Source organism: Festucalex cinctus, chromosome 11 (assembly GCF_051991245.1).
Source record: "Festucalex cinctus isolate MCC-2025b chromosome 11, RoL_Fcin_1.0, whole genome shotgun sequence".
Classification (NCBI taxonomy): Eukaryota; Metazoa; Chordata; class Actinopteri; order Syngnathiformes; family Syngnathidae; genus Festucalex; species Festucalex cinctus.
The window spans coordinates 8,475,642-8,489,889 of record NC_135421.1 but is presented as its reverse complement, the minus strand read 5'-3'; the positions used below and the strand labels follow the sequence as shown (position 1 = coordinate 8,489,889).

Genomic DNA, 14,248 nt, shown 5'->3' with positions numbered 1-14,248 from the left:
TATATAATAATACTCCTCCCAAGAAACGTTTCTCGGCATACGATGCTATACATTCACAGTCTCGAAATTAGAGAACATTTAAGATAGTACTTAGTAGAAACAACAGGGGTCTAGCAACAGAGTGATAAAAGAAATTGGGTCTTCAAAGTGGTTTAAAAAGTAGTCTGCTCGCGAGACGGGAGGAGTAAGATGGCTGCCCTGTCGCTTCAACGGCTTGTGCGGGCGTCTCTGGGCTATCGGATATCCAGTAATATATACAGATCAGTGAGATGAACACAGGAGAAGTGACAATGCTGGGAGATTCAAGTACAATTTCACGCAAAACATTTTGCTGTAAAAACATAAACAAGCTAAGGAGGTTGCGCAAAATGACGACGACACGTCTATGTTGAGCAGTTAACAGCAGATGCTGCATGCAACCTATTCATCCAAAAGTGAGGTGATAAATCATAAAGCTGAATGATAAATGTGATCAGTGACCTGGTGGAAGCCCAAGTAATCCTGGATGGTGTGCGAGGAGAAGAAGATGGTACCACTGGCAGTGATGACCAGGACAAACCCATTGAGAGCCTAGAGGAAGAAACCCAGAGTTTATGTTAAGTCTAGCAGCAGTGAACAGAGTGGCAAAGTCATGCTGCTAATTTTAGTCACATATGATTGTTACATAATGTTTACCCAGAATGAAATTAACACAACAAACATCAGTGTGCACATTTAGGTCACCTCAAGGTACAATAACATGCATTGCAAAGGAATCTGTTAAGAGTATTATATTTTGGGGTCATGTCACTAACAATTAATTGGCTATTAAGAAGAAGTGTTTCTCTTCAAATATATTTAAGGCACGCAATGTCCTTGATTTTATTTATTTATTTTGTCTGGCGATGGCAGTGTGTTGGTGCTTTGTATAAGTGGAAGCCTACATGAAGATATAAGCTGCCACAGAATTCAGATTATTGTTAAGAAGTAGTAGAATGACATATGAACATAGTCCAATGACAGCAACTGAAAACACCCACTCACCAAGGAATTATCAGGACCCAAGCATCAAGAACCCATCTTAGAAGAACTCCACAACAAAAACGTCCCTCTCCCTTACTCTGCACCACAACATCTTTAGTGCCCTATCCAGTATTGATGGTGCACTGTTTACCCCTTTTTAGGCGTTTAATGATGGACCAGGAATTCCTCAAAACTGCCTGAAAGTTGTTCTCCATGACCTCATTGAACTACTTCCTGAATTTTGGCCAAAGCAACCGCTGAAGACTCATTCTCATTGGCCTACAGGTACCCATCATCTGTCCTGAGTCCCACAGGGGACTTGTACATTGAAGTTGCCTAGCAGAACGATGGATTCCCAAGTGGGAGAGCAGCACCTCCTTGAAGGACCCCAAAAAGAATTGCTCCATCGGTGCATAGGAACAAACAGAAGCTACAGAGAGAAGCTACTCAACATACAGGCACTAAACCGGGGTAATTAGAGTACTATTGGCTATAGTTGCATAGTTTGTGTTTTATTTGCCTTGATGAGTATTGGTGGGTGGAGCCTCCTTGTTGCACACCTGCTTTCCATTTGGCAATCAGCTGGTTTATAGGTGCAGCTGTGGCAGAAAGGAGACATCGATATAGTTCAAATTTTAACCTCCGTTGGTCTCGTAACTGTTTGTCTTTAGCATTCTGTGTATTTTTACTGTTCTTCAGTGTGTACTGTTTTTTTCACCATTTTATAGTAAGAACATCTTGATTTTCATTTGTCTCTTGCGCAGGTCCAATTTGACATTTTGCCGAAATTTTAGCATTTGCCATGTCCTTTTTGCCTGGCTTTGTCCACCTGACTCCACCACCTTTAGTTATATAGTATACTTTGCGTCATTTTCACCCAACACATTGACCTTTTGTATTTTTTCTTTTTTTGTTATCTATTGCTATTTGTTGCTAAGCATGGCAACACCTATAAAGGTTGAAAAAGGATGTAAAGAAGCCTCTTAGGTGAATCGGAGCACTGATATTTCCAGCTCACCTAGCGCGCACATGCCCTTTCTGCATTTACCAACATTCCGTAAACAAACGGGTCACAACAAACACACAAAAATGTCAACACTAACATGCATAGAAGCACAGCCATCTCATTCCCAAACCAGGCCAGGGGCGGCTGCGGGGGTTCAGCAAGTGACTAATGCTGGAGACTTCATGTTATTCTTTTGGACACACACATACACACACACAGAGTCACTGCAATTATCTGCCACACTTCTTCCACGATAAACATCAACACCTAAATGTCAAAGCTGAGGATTTCACATTAACGGCCACCAAACTGATAAAAGCAGTTTAATGATACGAAGGGTATAGTTTTGTATGAAAGAAACATAAGCTACTTTTGCGATTCCCACATATGTTATTCGTATTTTTATTCTCCTCACTTTTTTTTTGCAGAGAAACAACTCCCACATAATACTTCCAATGTACACCATTCAAATTTCAACTTGCTTCAAAAATTCACACCTTCCGGGCTATGTAGCGTCTGATTCCACATTACTTACAGTACTTGCACAATTTAACGTTAAAGATACATTTTTCCTCATTGATTTTCAATGGACTGACACTGAATTTTTTTCTAAGTCCCACTTTGCACGCCATACAAACAACTGATTGGCATTAGCTGTTCTCTGATACTGCTCAGTAGCGCACTTGGTATAGTGCGTTGTTCAGTACCCAGGAGGACGAGAGATCAAATCTCCCCTCCGACTGTACATTGCAAATATATTCAGGGACATTATGCTAAGGGATATACATGTATCCCAACTGAATATCATATCAGAAATTTCCATCCATCCATTTTCTTGACCGCTTATTCCTCACAAGGGTCGCGGGGGCTGCTGGCGCCTATCTCAGCTGGCTCTGGGCAGTAGGCGGGGGACACCCTGGACTGATGCCAACCAATCGCAGCATATCAGAAATTGTAAATTTGTATTTGTCATTTAACTACAAGTTACTACTTAATAATTACTAGTAATACTACTACTGTTTCTCCTACTACTACTATTACTAGGGGTGTGCTCAAAAAAATCGATACGGCAATATATCGTTGCGGGCCTCATTACAATACATGTATCGATACACTGGCGTCAGAATCGATATTGCTCGTTAACTTTAAATAGGCAGTTAACGTTTGCCTTTGCAGCTTGCATTGTACCTAAAAAATAAAAACCAGCAGCGTCTTTGAAGTTAATTGCCTTCAATTAATGCAAAAATAGCTTACCAGTGATTGGACACGGTGTTTTGCTAAGAAAAATGAAAGCAAGGAAGAATATCAACATTTATTTACTTACAAACTTAACATAGCATGTGTCTTAATGTACCAATTTTCGTATATTTTATTTAAAAACGAAATAGAATGTGTTACGTGAAAAAAAATTTCAGATTTCAGAATTTTAGAGCTGTAATTTTAATACTTTTGATATTTTTGCTCAATCGGCTCATGCCTATTAATAAATGTTCCCGGTGTGTCTGTGAAAGCTGCTCCTTGCTCTGCACATATTTTAGACCAGGCATGCCGATAGGTGGTAAACCAGAAGAGCTGCTAACAAAAATATTTTTGTCAGTCAGCATAACAAACATATCCTTTAGGTATACATATGACTGTTGTCATAAAATGCAAGAAACTTGTAATGTAATATATCGGGATACGTATCGCCTTGACGATCAAGTATTGGGATACATACGTATCGCGACCCCTGTTTCGTGATACGTATCGTATCGTGAGGTTAGCGGCAATACCCAGCCCTAACTACTACTACTACTACTACTACTACTAGTAATTCATAGTTAATTACTTTGTAATTTTCACAAAATTTATCTATTTCCTTCATTAGCATTCAACTATTAGCATTTAGCTATTTGCATTCAGCTTTCATTTACCAACACTATTTAGTTAAGATTGGATATTTTCTGGGGGAGGGATTGTTTCCTAGAAAGATTATTTTTGCCGGGGGGAAACTACAGCACCACTGATGGCTTTACTACATATTATTGAAGTAATAATGTTATGTAGCCAAACGAGCAGTACTATACAGAAATGTTCGGCATGGTGAGCATTTTCCTTTGTTTCCCAAAAATCTCAAATTTGCTAATTACGTTCCTACATTTCAGCACCCTTACATTACAGGTCTAATTGGCCGTCTTTACTTTATACTTGTATTGGTAAACCTGCTATACTACCAAAAAATGGACTGGAGTCTGTACTTTGGATGAACTTAATATGTCAAACCCATTTTTAATCATCTGCATCATAAACATTCCCATTCATCAACTTGTTCTTGGTTGGCCAACAGAGAATTTTCACTTGTATGTGCAATAGCGGCATTATGTATTTCAGACATATATAAAATGATATGAATCAAAGAAAAAATATTGTTTTCACAAATCAAGCAGAAGCAAGCAGGAAGAGGCCCCCTTTTTGGAATGGTCACCTCCTGACCGAGCCCGTTTCTCCATATGAGCTTTCATGTTTCATTACGGGCGAGCCAAAAGAATTGCAGACTAGAACGACATAACGAAACCTCCCCGGTAGGATCGGGTTGCTGTGAGTGGGTAGGCGGCTCCTTCCCCTCCTGGAATGCCAGTTTGGTGCACATTGGGGGGAATTGGACTGGAAAATCAATGACTCCAGCAGATCAAAAGCGATCTGGCAGCCAGTGGGTTTTCGCTCCATCCAATCACACATACAGTCCAAAACTGCCATGAACCAAGACTGGATGCATTGTTTAGCCTTTTTTTAAGTATCAATATAGTATGGCCAAATTTAATGTATGATTAGCTGTCATTAAAATGTTTGTGCGATGATAAGATCAGACAGTATTAAGTAGAGTAATAAATAATGTTGAATTTGGGGCAAAGTTGAAGCTAGACTTCCAGCAGATGTTCACATCAGACAGATTTAATTAACCTGATGTGCCAGATGGTTTGTATCACAAAACCGTTTGTCCACATGGAAAAGAGCCCATAGAACCTACACTAGGTGACTCAATAAAGCCTTTTTTACAACAGAGATCCACCACATTTGAAGCATGACAACAGTATTACTAGATAGTCCCTAGATTGTGTGCCACATTTAATATGGAATTTTGCATTCAGATAATTAGTCTTGTGACAAAGTTAGTCTCTAGTGTGATGCATAAAAGAGTTGTCAAACAAGCAACAATTGCTTCCAATACAACAGAGTGGGAAAAATAAGTGTCAGTCAGGTGTTAAACTCCCCCCGTTCCAGTTTTGTGCACTTCCCCTTCTCTCTTTGAGCCTTTGATGCCACCAAAATTGGGAAATTGTCAGCTCGCTTTTGTCCCAATGTCAGTTGTGGGAAAGGCACTAATACAGGAAGTTGAAAAGTAATTAATCAAAGGTTGTGGTTGTGTCCCATTCAATTAGATCAACCAATTAGTAGAAAACATGTGACGCTACCTTGATATTGGGAAAGAAAAATATGACTAGCACTGTCAAAATGTTCGCTTTGGAAAAAGCTCCTGCCATCACAGTATTCAGCATTGTTTACATTTTTGTTTGTCTCGAAAAAGTCATCAATTGCGCACACCCTAATTGAAATATGTTTCTTTTCATTGTGTTTTTGGTAGCCAGACAGCTTATGGAAAACACCCCAAATTCCTCGATTTTTAGGGAAAATAATATATTAGTCTCTATAAATTTAGAAGGGATACTTGACTCATTTCGCCATTTTCAGTTGTAAGATGTTAATGTTTTGTCTAGAATAAATTTTATTACAATAATAACACATTTGCCTTTTGCTGTCGACTGAAAATGGCATCACAGGTGCTCAGAGCTCAGGTAACGACCAACTATGACTCACCTGTTTTCTGAGTTTGGTCATGTGATGTTCGCAAACAGTGCCATGATTGGTTGTTACCCGACCTGAGCTTTGATGTCATTTTCAGTTGACAGCAAGTGGCAAAATGTGTTACATGAAAAATAATAAAATTAATTATAGACAAAATATGAACTTCTTACTGCTGAAAATGGCTAAATGAGTCAAGTATCAATTTAATTATTATATTTGTTTGAATTTGTATATTTGTTGTTCGAGTCCAGTTTACATGGCTTGTGCATGGGCAGTGACATCACGCTGGCTGGAGGCGACTAAGAAGGTAGCATGTGTACCGGATTATAAATTTCAGAACCAACTATCTATCAATTAGTTGTGTATGCAGTAGTAATATGAGACGATGATACATTTATATGGGCTCACAGTCCTCTGAGGGAAAACATAATTACGATGTGGCCAGAGAGAAAACATAGTTTGACACCTCTGCCGTACATTGTAAAGGCTTCCTACTTGATTTTGTCCCAAAAATGTCTGGAAAACCAGCCTAGTCGTAGTTTTGTATTATCCTACTGACAAACAAACAAATGTAGGTCACTGTAAGCAATCGCAAACACTGAGTGCTTTAGTGCAGGTTCAGATTAGAAGTATTTTAGTCAGCAAGCAGCAGACTGTGCAAGTGCACAAAACAGTGCGGTATTGTTGCATGAGCGCGCGGCAGACAGCGCCAGATGTGTCGATTGAAAAGCCACCCTGAGGATTTTGGCATCCAAATAGATGGCCTAAATAGAATTTTGGGGACTTTTCAGAGATTGAAAAATACATGGGGAGATTGGGACATGTTGTTGGACCATAAACAGTTGTTGGGATTCAGTGACGTCATAAAATAATCTTTTGATCACTTTCCAACTTGACTGACCTGCAGTAAAAGTTCTCCTTCAGGTATCTTGGCGTCCACGGCTCCTGTTGTTTTTCCATCAACATTGTTCACGCTGACTGGAGTGACTCTGTCCCGGTTGGTCAGGGCCACTGTGGAGAGAGGAGACATATGAAGCTGGGTTGGAGAGGGGTGATGTGGTGCAGACACGCTTTGCTCTAGGATCCTAAGGATGCGAAAGCCAGTCTACTCTTGCGCAATGCGTTTTTAATTCACAAATCAAAAATGTGTTGGCTAACTTGATGGGGTTGCAATGATACTGTATATTATTAAGATTAGAGACAAAATATTAATTGGGGTTTTTCATGCTAAATCACCCAGTGGGTTGAATATTCAATGAAAATCATCATTCAACTAGACAAAGTGCAATTTCTGTAGAAATTGCGTGTGAATGCTGAAAGCTGAATGCTAATAAAAGATGAATGCATGTGGAATGCTTGTGAAATGCTTACAAAGTAAACTGAAAGATAAATGACTAAAATTAGAAAATTACTATCAATTGTAGATTAAGGATAAATTAAAAAAAAAAAAAAAGACAAACAGAAATTATAATCAGTCTAAGGTGGGATTCAACCTATCGCTTCCCGTTTACTGGCCACGCTGCTTTTGACACAAAAAATGGCAAAATTCAGTGTATTGTTGATCCCAAATTCCTTCTCTGATTGGCCTAAAATTTGAGATTGAGTGTGTGTGTGTGGGCGTGTGGGTGTGGGGCGTGTGGGTGTGTGTGTGTGTGTGTGTGTGGGGGGGGGGGGGGGGGGGGATTTTTGCATGTAATGACCCAAAAAATGTTCCTTAATTCTTAAAGGCGAGTGGGTGAAAAAATTTCCCAGAGGGAGCCATCCCAAAGGGATCAATAAAGTCAAGTCTAAGTCTTCCGTTTTCACTCAGGAAAATGCACTATATAAATACAGGATGTACTGTATACCCGTGAACTCTTTCTCAATCTACACCTGGGCTTCTGTTAATGTGTGGTGGTGTATTTTGCCATTTTGTGTTTGTTTTGTCAACAGCGGGGCGTTTATGTGGACAGACAGTTGTTTACCCCTCCAGCCAATCACAGAGCGGGGGGCGTGTCAGTCACTGTCTGCAGACGGGCCTGGGCTAATTTGTTGCACTCACTCACTCACTCACTCACTCACTCACTCAAAAAAAATCCATATTTATCTACATCCTGTATTTATATAGTGCATTTTCCTGAATGAAAACAGAAGACCCCGCCTTTAAGACTTTATGCCCACAACAGTATTGGGGTAAATTGTGTACTATTTTTTTCTACCACTTTGACATTTTGCTACTTTCCGTAGTAGTATTTGAGATGTCATCATAGGAAAAAAGTTTAATATAATTCATTGATCTTTACTAGTCCTCATTAGGGTCAGGTTTGGGGAATCCAGGTCCAGAAAGTAAAAACCCTGTCTTGAGCCACAGGTGCTTCTCCTCAACTGAGAGGTAAACATGCTCATCTCCACCTGTTGAATAGAAGCACCTGTGGCGAAAGCCAAACTGTTTCAGGGTTTTTACTTTCTGGACCTAGATTCCCAAACGCTGGAGCTGAGCCTGGCAAATAACAGTTCCATTTTAGCCTATCTAAGTTGAACCTCATTTTTATTTGAATTATTTTATGTGAACGTATATACAGGCTGTCTTACTGCATCCCAATTAACTCTAGTGGTCAATTAGTTTTGTCATTTCCCACTCAAAAGGTAGTATTTCCATTCATAGCGTTTATTGTCAGTCCACATGCAAAAATGCCCTTTTCCACAGTTATTGGGCCTCCTCTGGAAATGACATTATACAAGATCGTGACTGGCTAAAATGCTCCTACGGTTTGGGGTTATGGGTTTATTGCCACGAGCTTCCAAAAGTCATAACAAGGCAATCACAGCAACAAGTTAGTATGAGTAACAACTCCCCACACCATTAGCTGACGAGCGTGTTGGATTATGTCACATGCAGTTTGTTTGAGAATAAGGTCAGGGGTGTCAGACCAAAGCCGTGTCCCGTGTGAAGGCCCGAGCACTCCGCCGCATCAAGTCCATAGTTGAGAAGCTCACCCCGCCATTCACACATGGACTCCTTGTTAACCCTCCTTTGCAGACAACAAAAGAGCTGACCCAGAAAGCTCATTGCCCCATCATGTCATACGTCATGCCCCCTCAGCCCCCAGGTCAACGGTCATCATGGGTCAGAGCACAGTGCTCCTGCAAGGGTCACAGATTAATGTGCTAGCCTGACGAGGCCTACTGTCTCACATTGAGACCTCCTTCATGAGCATTCTAGTTCATATCCATTTTGGGAACTTTTAATGCAGATATTTGCTGTTTATCAAATATTCTTTCAGATTAATCTTGAATTAATCAATAATCACAATTAAAGATGGGAGGCACTGTGGTCAAGTAGCGGGTAGCATCCCAGCCTCAGAGTTGAGAGGTCCTGCGTCAAAACTCGGTTCAGGACCTCCTGTTTGTAATTTGTGTGGATTTTCCCTAAAAACGCGAAATTGTCCAAAGGACGTGAAGGTGAATATTTGTTGGTCCGCTCACTAACGTACCAACTTTCTGATGATGGAACGCTCCACTTGCTTATTTCTTTTCAAAATTAGCTTGTAGCAAACATGAATGACATCATGCGGGCCATGATCGCAACATCTATGATCCCGGTGACATTGTCTGGACAAAAGATAACTCCAATCTCATCCCATCCTTCTTCTACAGTATAACAACGTCAAACAACGTGCAGAAAATGGTAATGAAATTGCGCCACATATATGCGACGTTTAATTGTGGAAGGAGTTCTGGTGCATTTTAAATAGAGATTTGTTTGGTTATTTATTATTTGATTATTGCTATTAGCTTATGTTTTCATCTCTTGTAAAAGTGTTGTAAAAAATAAATAAATAAATAAATAAAATAAGAAAATAAAAATGTTGAGTTGAGTCAAAGGGCGAATGTGTTATAATAATAATAATAATAATAATAATAATAATAATAATATTTTCGTCAACACGTATTTTCCAACGGACAAAAACTAGACTAAACTAAAATCCTCATTAATAAATAACTGGGAGTAAATCAATATGCATTTTCGTCGACTAATGCAGACGAGAAGAAAATGTATCCACTTAAAAAAAAAAAAAAAAAAAAAAAAAAAAAAAAACTGAACTAAAATCTATGGACGCTTTAGTTCATAAACAAAGACGAGATGAAAATTATTTAATTTTGTAAAATCCTGTCTCTGCTAATCTGTCACTGTGACACTGTCATGTGACACATAGTGACACACCCCCTTTCAAATCTGCAGCGAGCAAGTGCATGCGCAAACATGGGACAGGAGGTGGATTCACAATGAAAGGTTAAAAAAACAACAACAACAAAAAAAGAGTAAACTATAGTTTGAAATGGTTGTCCTAACTAAAACTAAACTAAAATGTTGACAGTTTTTGTTGATTAAAACTAGACGGATGCAATTATGTATTAATGGACTAAAATAAAGACTGAAATGCTAGATTTATAGTTGACTAAATAAAAACGGGATGAGGTTGACTAGCTATGATAAAATCTTGCAAGCATGATTGAAACTACACTAAAAATCTACCAAAATCATGTTACACCATCTGCGCCAAAATTTAGACATGCTTGTAGGTAGTCTAATATCTAGTCTACTTTTGGTCACCAAATTGCCAGATGCGCTGGGGGTGTGCAATAGAATATGTCGGAACGCCTATCAAGGCGTAGCACGATCTCCCAAAATCCCAAACACACTAAACTAGACTTGCCCCAGCACGAAAATGAAGATACACCCGTTTTTACACCAAGTGCATGGACGCCTGTCCACGAAAATAGGGCCCTAATACTAGACATGCCTTGCAAATGGCTTGGAACAAGCCTATGGTGTGTGCCCTGCCACCTGTGCAAAGTCAGCGATAGAGAAAATAGGTGAAAATCTACTTACAGACATGGGAACTTATATTGTTTCCTAATTAAAAAGCTAATTTCAATCTCATTACACCCTGGGTGTAAAATGTTATAGAGTAATAGTATTACTATTAATATTGTTTAGTCTCTTTGTTGATTCCAGCACATGGTACATTGCAGGTATGTGTTGATGTGGATAGTAGCTGAATACTGCTCTTAAAAGTGGGCCAGCACAAAGCCTCTTGAATGGCCAGAGGAGGACAAAGAGCAGATCTCGTTAGCAAGCTTCAGTGGGCAGAAGTGTACGCTATGAAAAATTTACATTCCCCGCTGCCATAACATACATGTGGCATAATAGCTAGCGCTGCAGCAGTCACCCACGGGCGGTTCCAGTCAACTGCATGGAACATCTTGCCGTTCCCAAATGGGCTTGCCTTAGCATAATAGGGTTCCATGAAAACAAAGAACATTCATGGAAAAGACCCGAGTAACCTCGGATGACACGGCACTACATTGTGTCATCACTACGTTTGTATTGCTACGCTGCACCTCAATAATTTACGACAAAAGAAGCTAGCTAAGCAATTAAAACGTGATCTTTTCCTTTGAACGGGTTTGATTTTGAAGGGTCACACTTTACAGTAGTGATGGCAAAATGAAGCCCCGTAAAGCAGTGAAGCCCTGCAGTGAAATGCTTCACACACACGTAGGGGCTTCAAGATGATTCATTTCCTCGACTACGCCATCATGTGGACAGAAAATGTATAACATGCTTGGTGCATGCAATAAAATGGTGGGGTGTAAAATACATGCTCTAAATACAAAAGAATATATATTTGAAGAGTGTTTTAACATGAATTGTTCTGTGTTACTTTGTCTATGTTTGTGCTTATGCAACAAGTGAAAATGTGAAATGAGGTAAAATAAAGTGCCTATTCATTTTTATTTAAAAACAATATTTTTTCCGAAGTTTTTGGACTCAGGCGGTTTCTTTTTTTTGCAGAGAATTTCACCTGCTTTGGAAAAAAACTCTTTCACATGGTACTGATGAAGCAGGGGTGCATCGATATGAGATAGCAAGTTTGTATAGAATTGGACGCGTATATTTCTGTGATTCCCAGTACTGAAGGGGACTTTCAACTGTGAACAGAAAAATGTGAATTTTATGTGTTGTCACATTTTATTTTATTTTATTATTGGAATCTGTTAAAATAGTACCGTAATTGCAGTGCATTACCTTCTGAGGTGAGATCTGCTCAAAGTGCTCCTAAACAAGGGAAAATCTCTTTCTTGCTGGTTCCATCGCAAAAAGAGGCTCGTCAAATCGAATGCCAAAAGCAAAAAAAGTAGCGCAATAAGGGACCCGAAAACACAAAAAGTGAAGGGGAATCCATAGCGTTTCTTTGCCGCTTTTATTTCGAACTACACTCAAACCTAGCGAATCAGTCACGTGGTACACCTGCTTCGTGGGGCTTCAAACGTCACCACGTACGTCATCAACACACGCATTGACACGCCGTTCATGAACCACTCATCTGCATTACTCGGCACACGCTTCAGGGATTCGACCCGAGAAGCACATCACTACTTTACAGTATGGTAAGCAGACAATAATCAAAGTCACAAAGGTAAAGCTGGAAAACAAGTGCAACGCAACTTTGAAGCATTACTGGTCGTTTGAAATTTAACAAAGTTAATCGTATGTCAATACAAGTTATTTGACTGTAACACGAACAGACTTTTCAGTAATTTAGGAGCCTATCCAAGCAGACGTTGGTCGAGATGTGGAATTCTGTAGGCTATTTCTTCATTAAAATGTTACCAGTGAGTGGATAAGTAAAGTCTTAAGGCTACTGCATCTGTGCATGCTAACCATTAGCATACAAATGCAGCTTAGCACCTGATTGCTGTCAGACGATGATCCTGATTGAATAAAATGAAGTGCATTAAGATATTGATATCATCATTAATGTGCTTGAACGACAAGGAAGATGTAATGAGGTTTGACGTATGCTCTGATGATTGATACATGAAAGTTGACAGATGAGCAGTGACCCTGAAAATCAGACATCATCATCATCATCTGCCTGAAGGAGCTTTTTTAATTCATTGCTTGTCCTTGATGATGTTGACTTTGTATTAGAAGCACTATAAACATCAGTGAGGTTGTAGCGGAACAAAGAATAATTATGATAGAGATCTATAAATACGAAGTGTATTTTTTGGGGGGAGCTTTGGAGTTATAGCCAAAAATCAATTTTACACATTTACGGTAAACCTAATGTGACAGTAATATGCAAACAAAAATGAAACGTGAAAATTATGAAGAGTTGTTACCTATTTTCATATGGCTTCAGTTTCAGTTACCTCCCTTTCTGAAAGGGAAAACGCAGACTTACCTACATTTCAGGGTTTCTTGAACTAGGGTTCTCACTAAACCTGCTTTGTCAAATAAACCCCAGTATATTATAGTGACTTTTGGAGGTCAAGACTGAGACAAGACCAAGACTGCATATATCAATGAAAAATTATGAAAAATAGAACAAATTGATCACCGTTAGCTCTGAATATTATCAAATAGTGATGGAGGTCTAGAAAGAGCTTATTTTCATTCATTGCCTTAGAATGAGGTGTTCTGATTTTAACTTTCCCAGTATAGCTAATTTAACGGTTACTTTACCCGTCTTCATGCTTCCTCTCAATGTCCTGAAAAAAGTTGCACATTGCGTTCTACATTCTGTTTCTCACAGATTACAGTAGTAGCACATACTCAACCAAGTAGTGTATGTGTGTACGTGTTAGTGTGCATGTTGAAATGTGCAGGAATCCTTAAGCGAGGCTTCTCTGTCGTGGCTTTATTCTCGGGTACAGCCCAAGAAGGTTGCGGGGAATGTAGCCCTCTTTGTCTCCCAGGCGCGCCCACCACCACTCAATCTCCGTCCTGTCTGAGACTGAGACAAGACCAAGTAAAGATGCCTTTGGCTCCAAGATGAGACCGAGACCCTTAAAAAGTGGTCTTGAGACCGGTCTCGAGAACTACAACACTAGGTTATTGTATCACATAGCACAATGCCACAGTCGTCACAAGTTTTGAGGGACCGTGAATTCAAACTTCATTTTTCTGCCATGACATTCTCAAAGGACATCGTCAAAGGCGCGTCAGAGAATTTGACAGATCCAACCAGTCTCACACACAACCACAGAACACTTCTTCACCTCTGAGAGAGCCACCTGGATATGGGCTAACTATCTCCACCAATAGGCTCTCTATCAATCATCTCAAAACCTTCTCAGGCAGGCTTTTTTTCAGTCTCCTTGTCAACGGTGAGGATCGAGTGGCACTTGTTGGAGATGAGGTTATGGAATGAGCAAACGTGTTATGGACAACGAACACAGTTCCATTTTATTGATGGCATTTTGAATGCACACAGATGAAATTCTGAGGCCATTGATAATGATGATAATGCACTACTCCAGCACTGCAAGACCCTTTAAAACAGGGGTCTCCAAGTTCGGTCCTCGAGAGCCCCTATCCAGCCTGTTTTCCATGTTTCTCTCCAC

At 39.7% G+C, this 14,248-nt stretch overlaps 1 protein-coding gene across 1 annotated transcript in view; it reads right to left on the bottom strand.

Annotated features, from left to right (window-relative positions):
- LOC144030196 (aryl hydrocarbon receptor-like) overlaps nt 1-14,248 on the bottom strand; it is a 48,770-nt gene that overhangs the window by 15,338 nt on the left and 19,184 nt on the right. Inside the window, exons 3-4 of the mRNA XM_077536273.1 lie at nt 6,753-6,862; nt 481-570 (exon numbers count right to left, since the gene is read on the bottom strand). Of these exons, the coding sequence (XP_077392399.1) occupies nt 481-570; nt 6,753-6,862 (200 nt within the window). The remainder of the gene's footprint in view (nt 1-480; nt 571-6,752; nt 6,863-14,248) is intronic.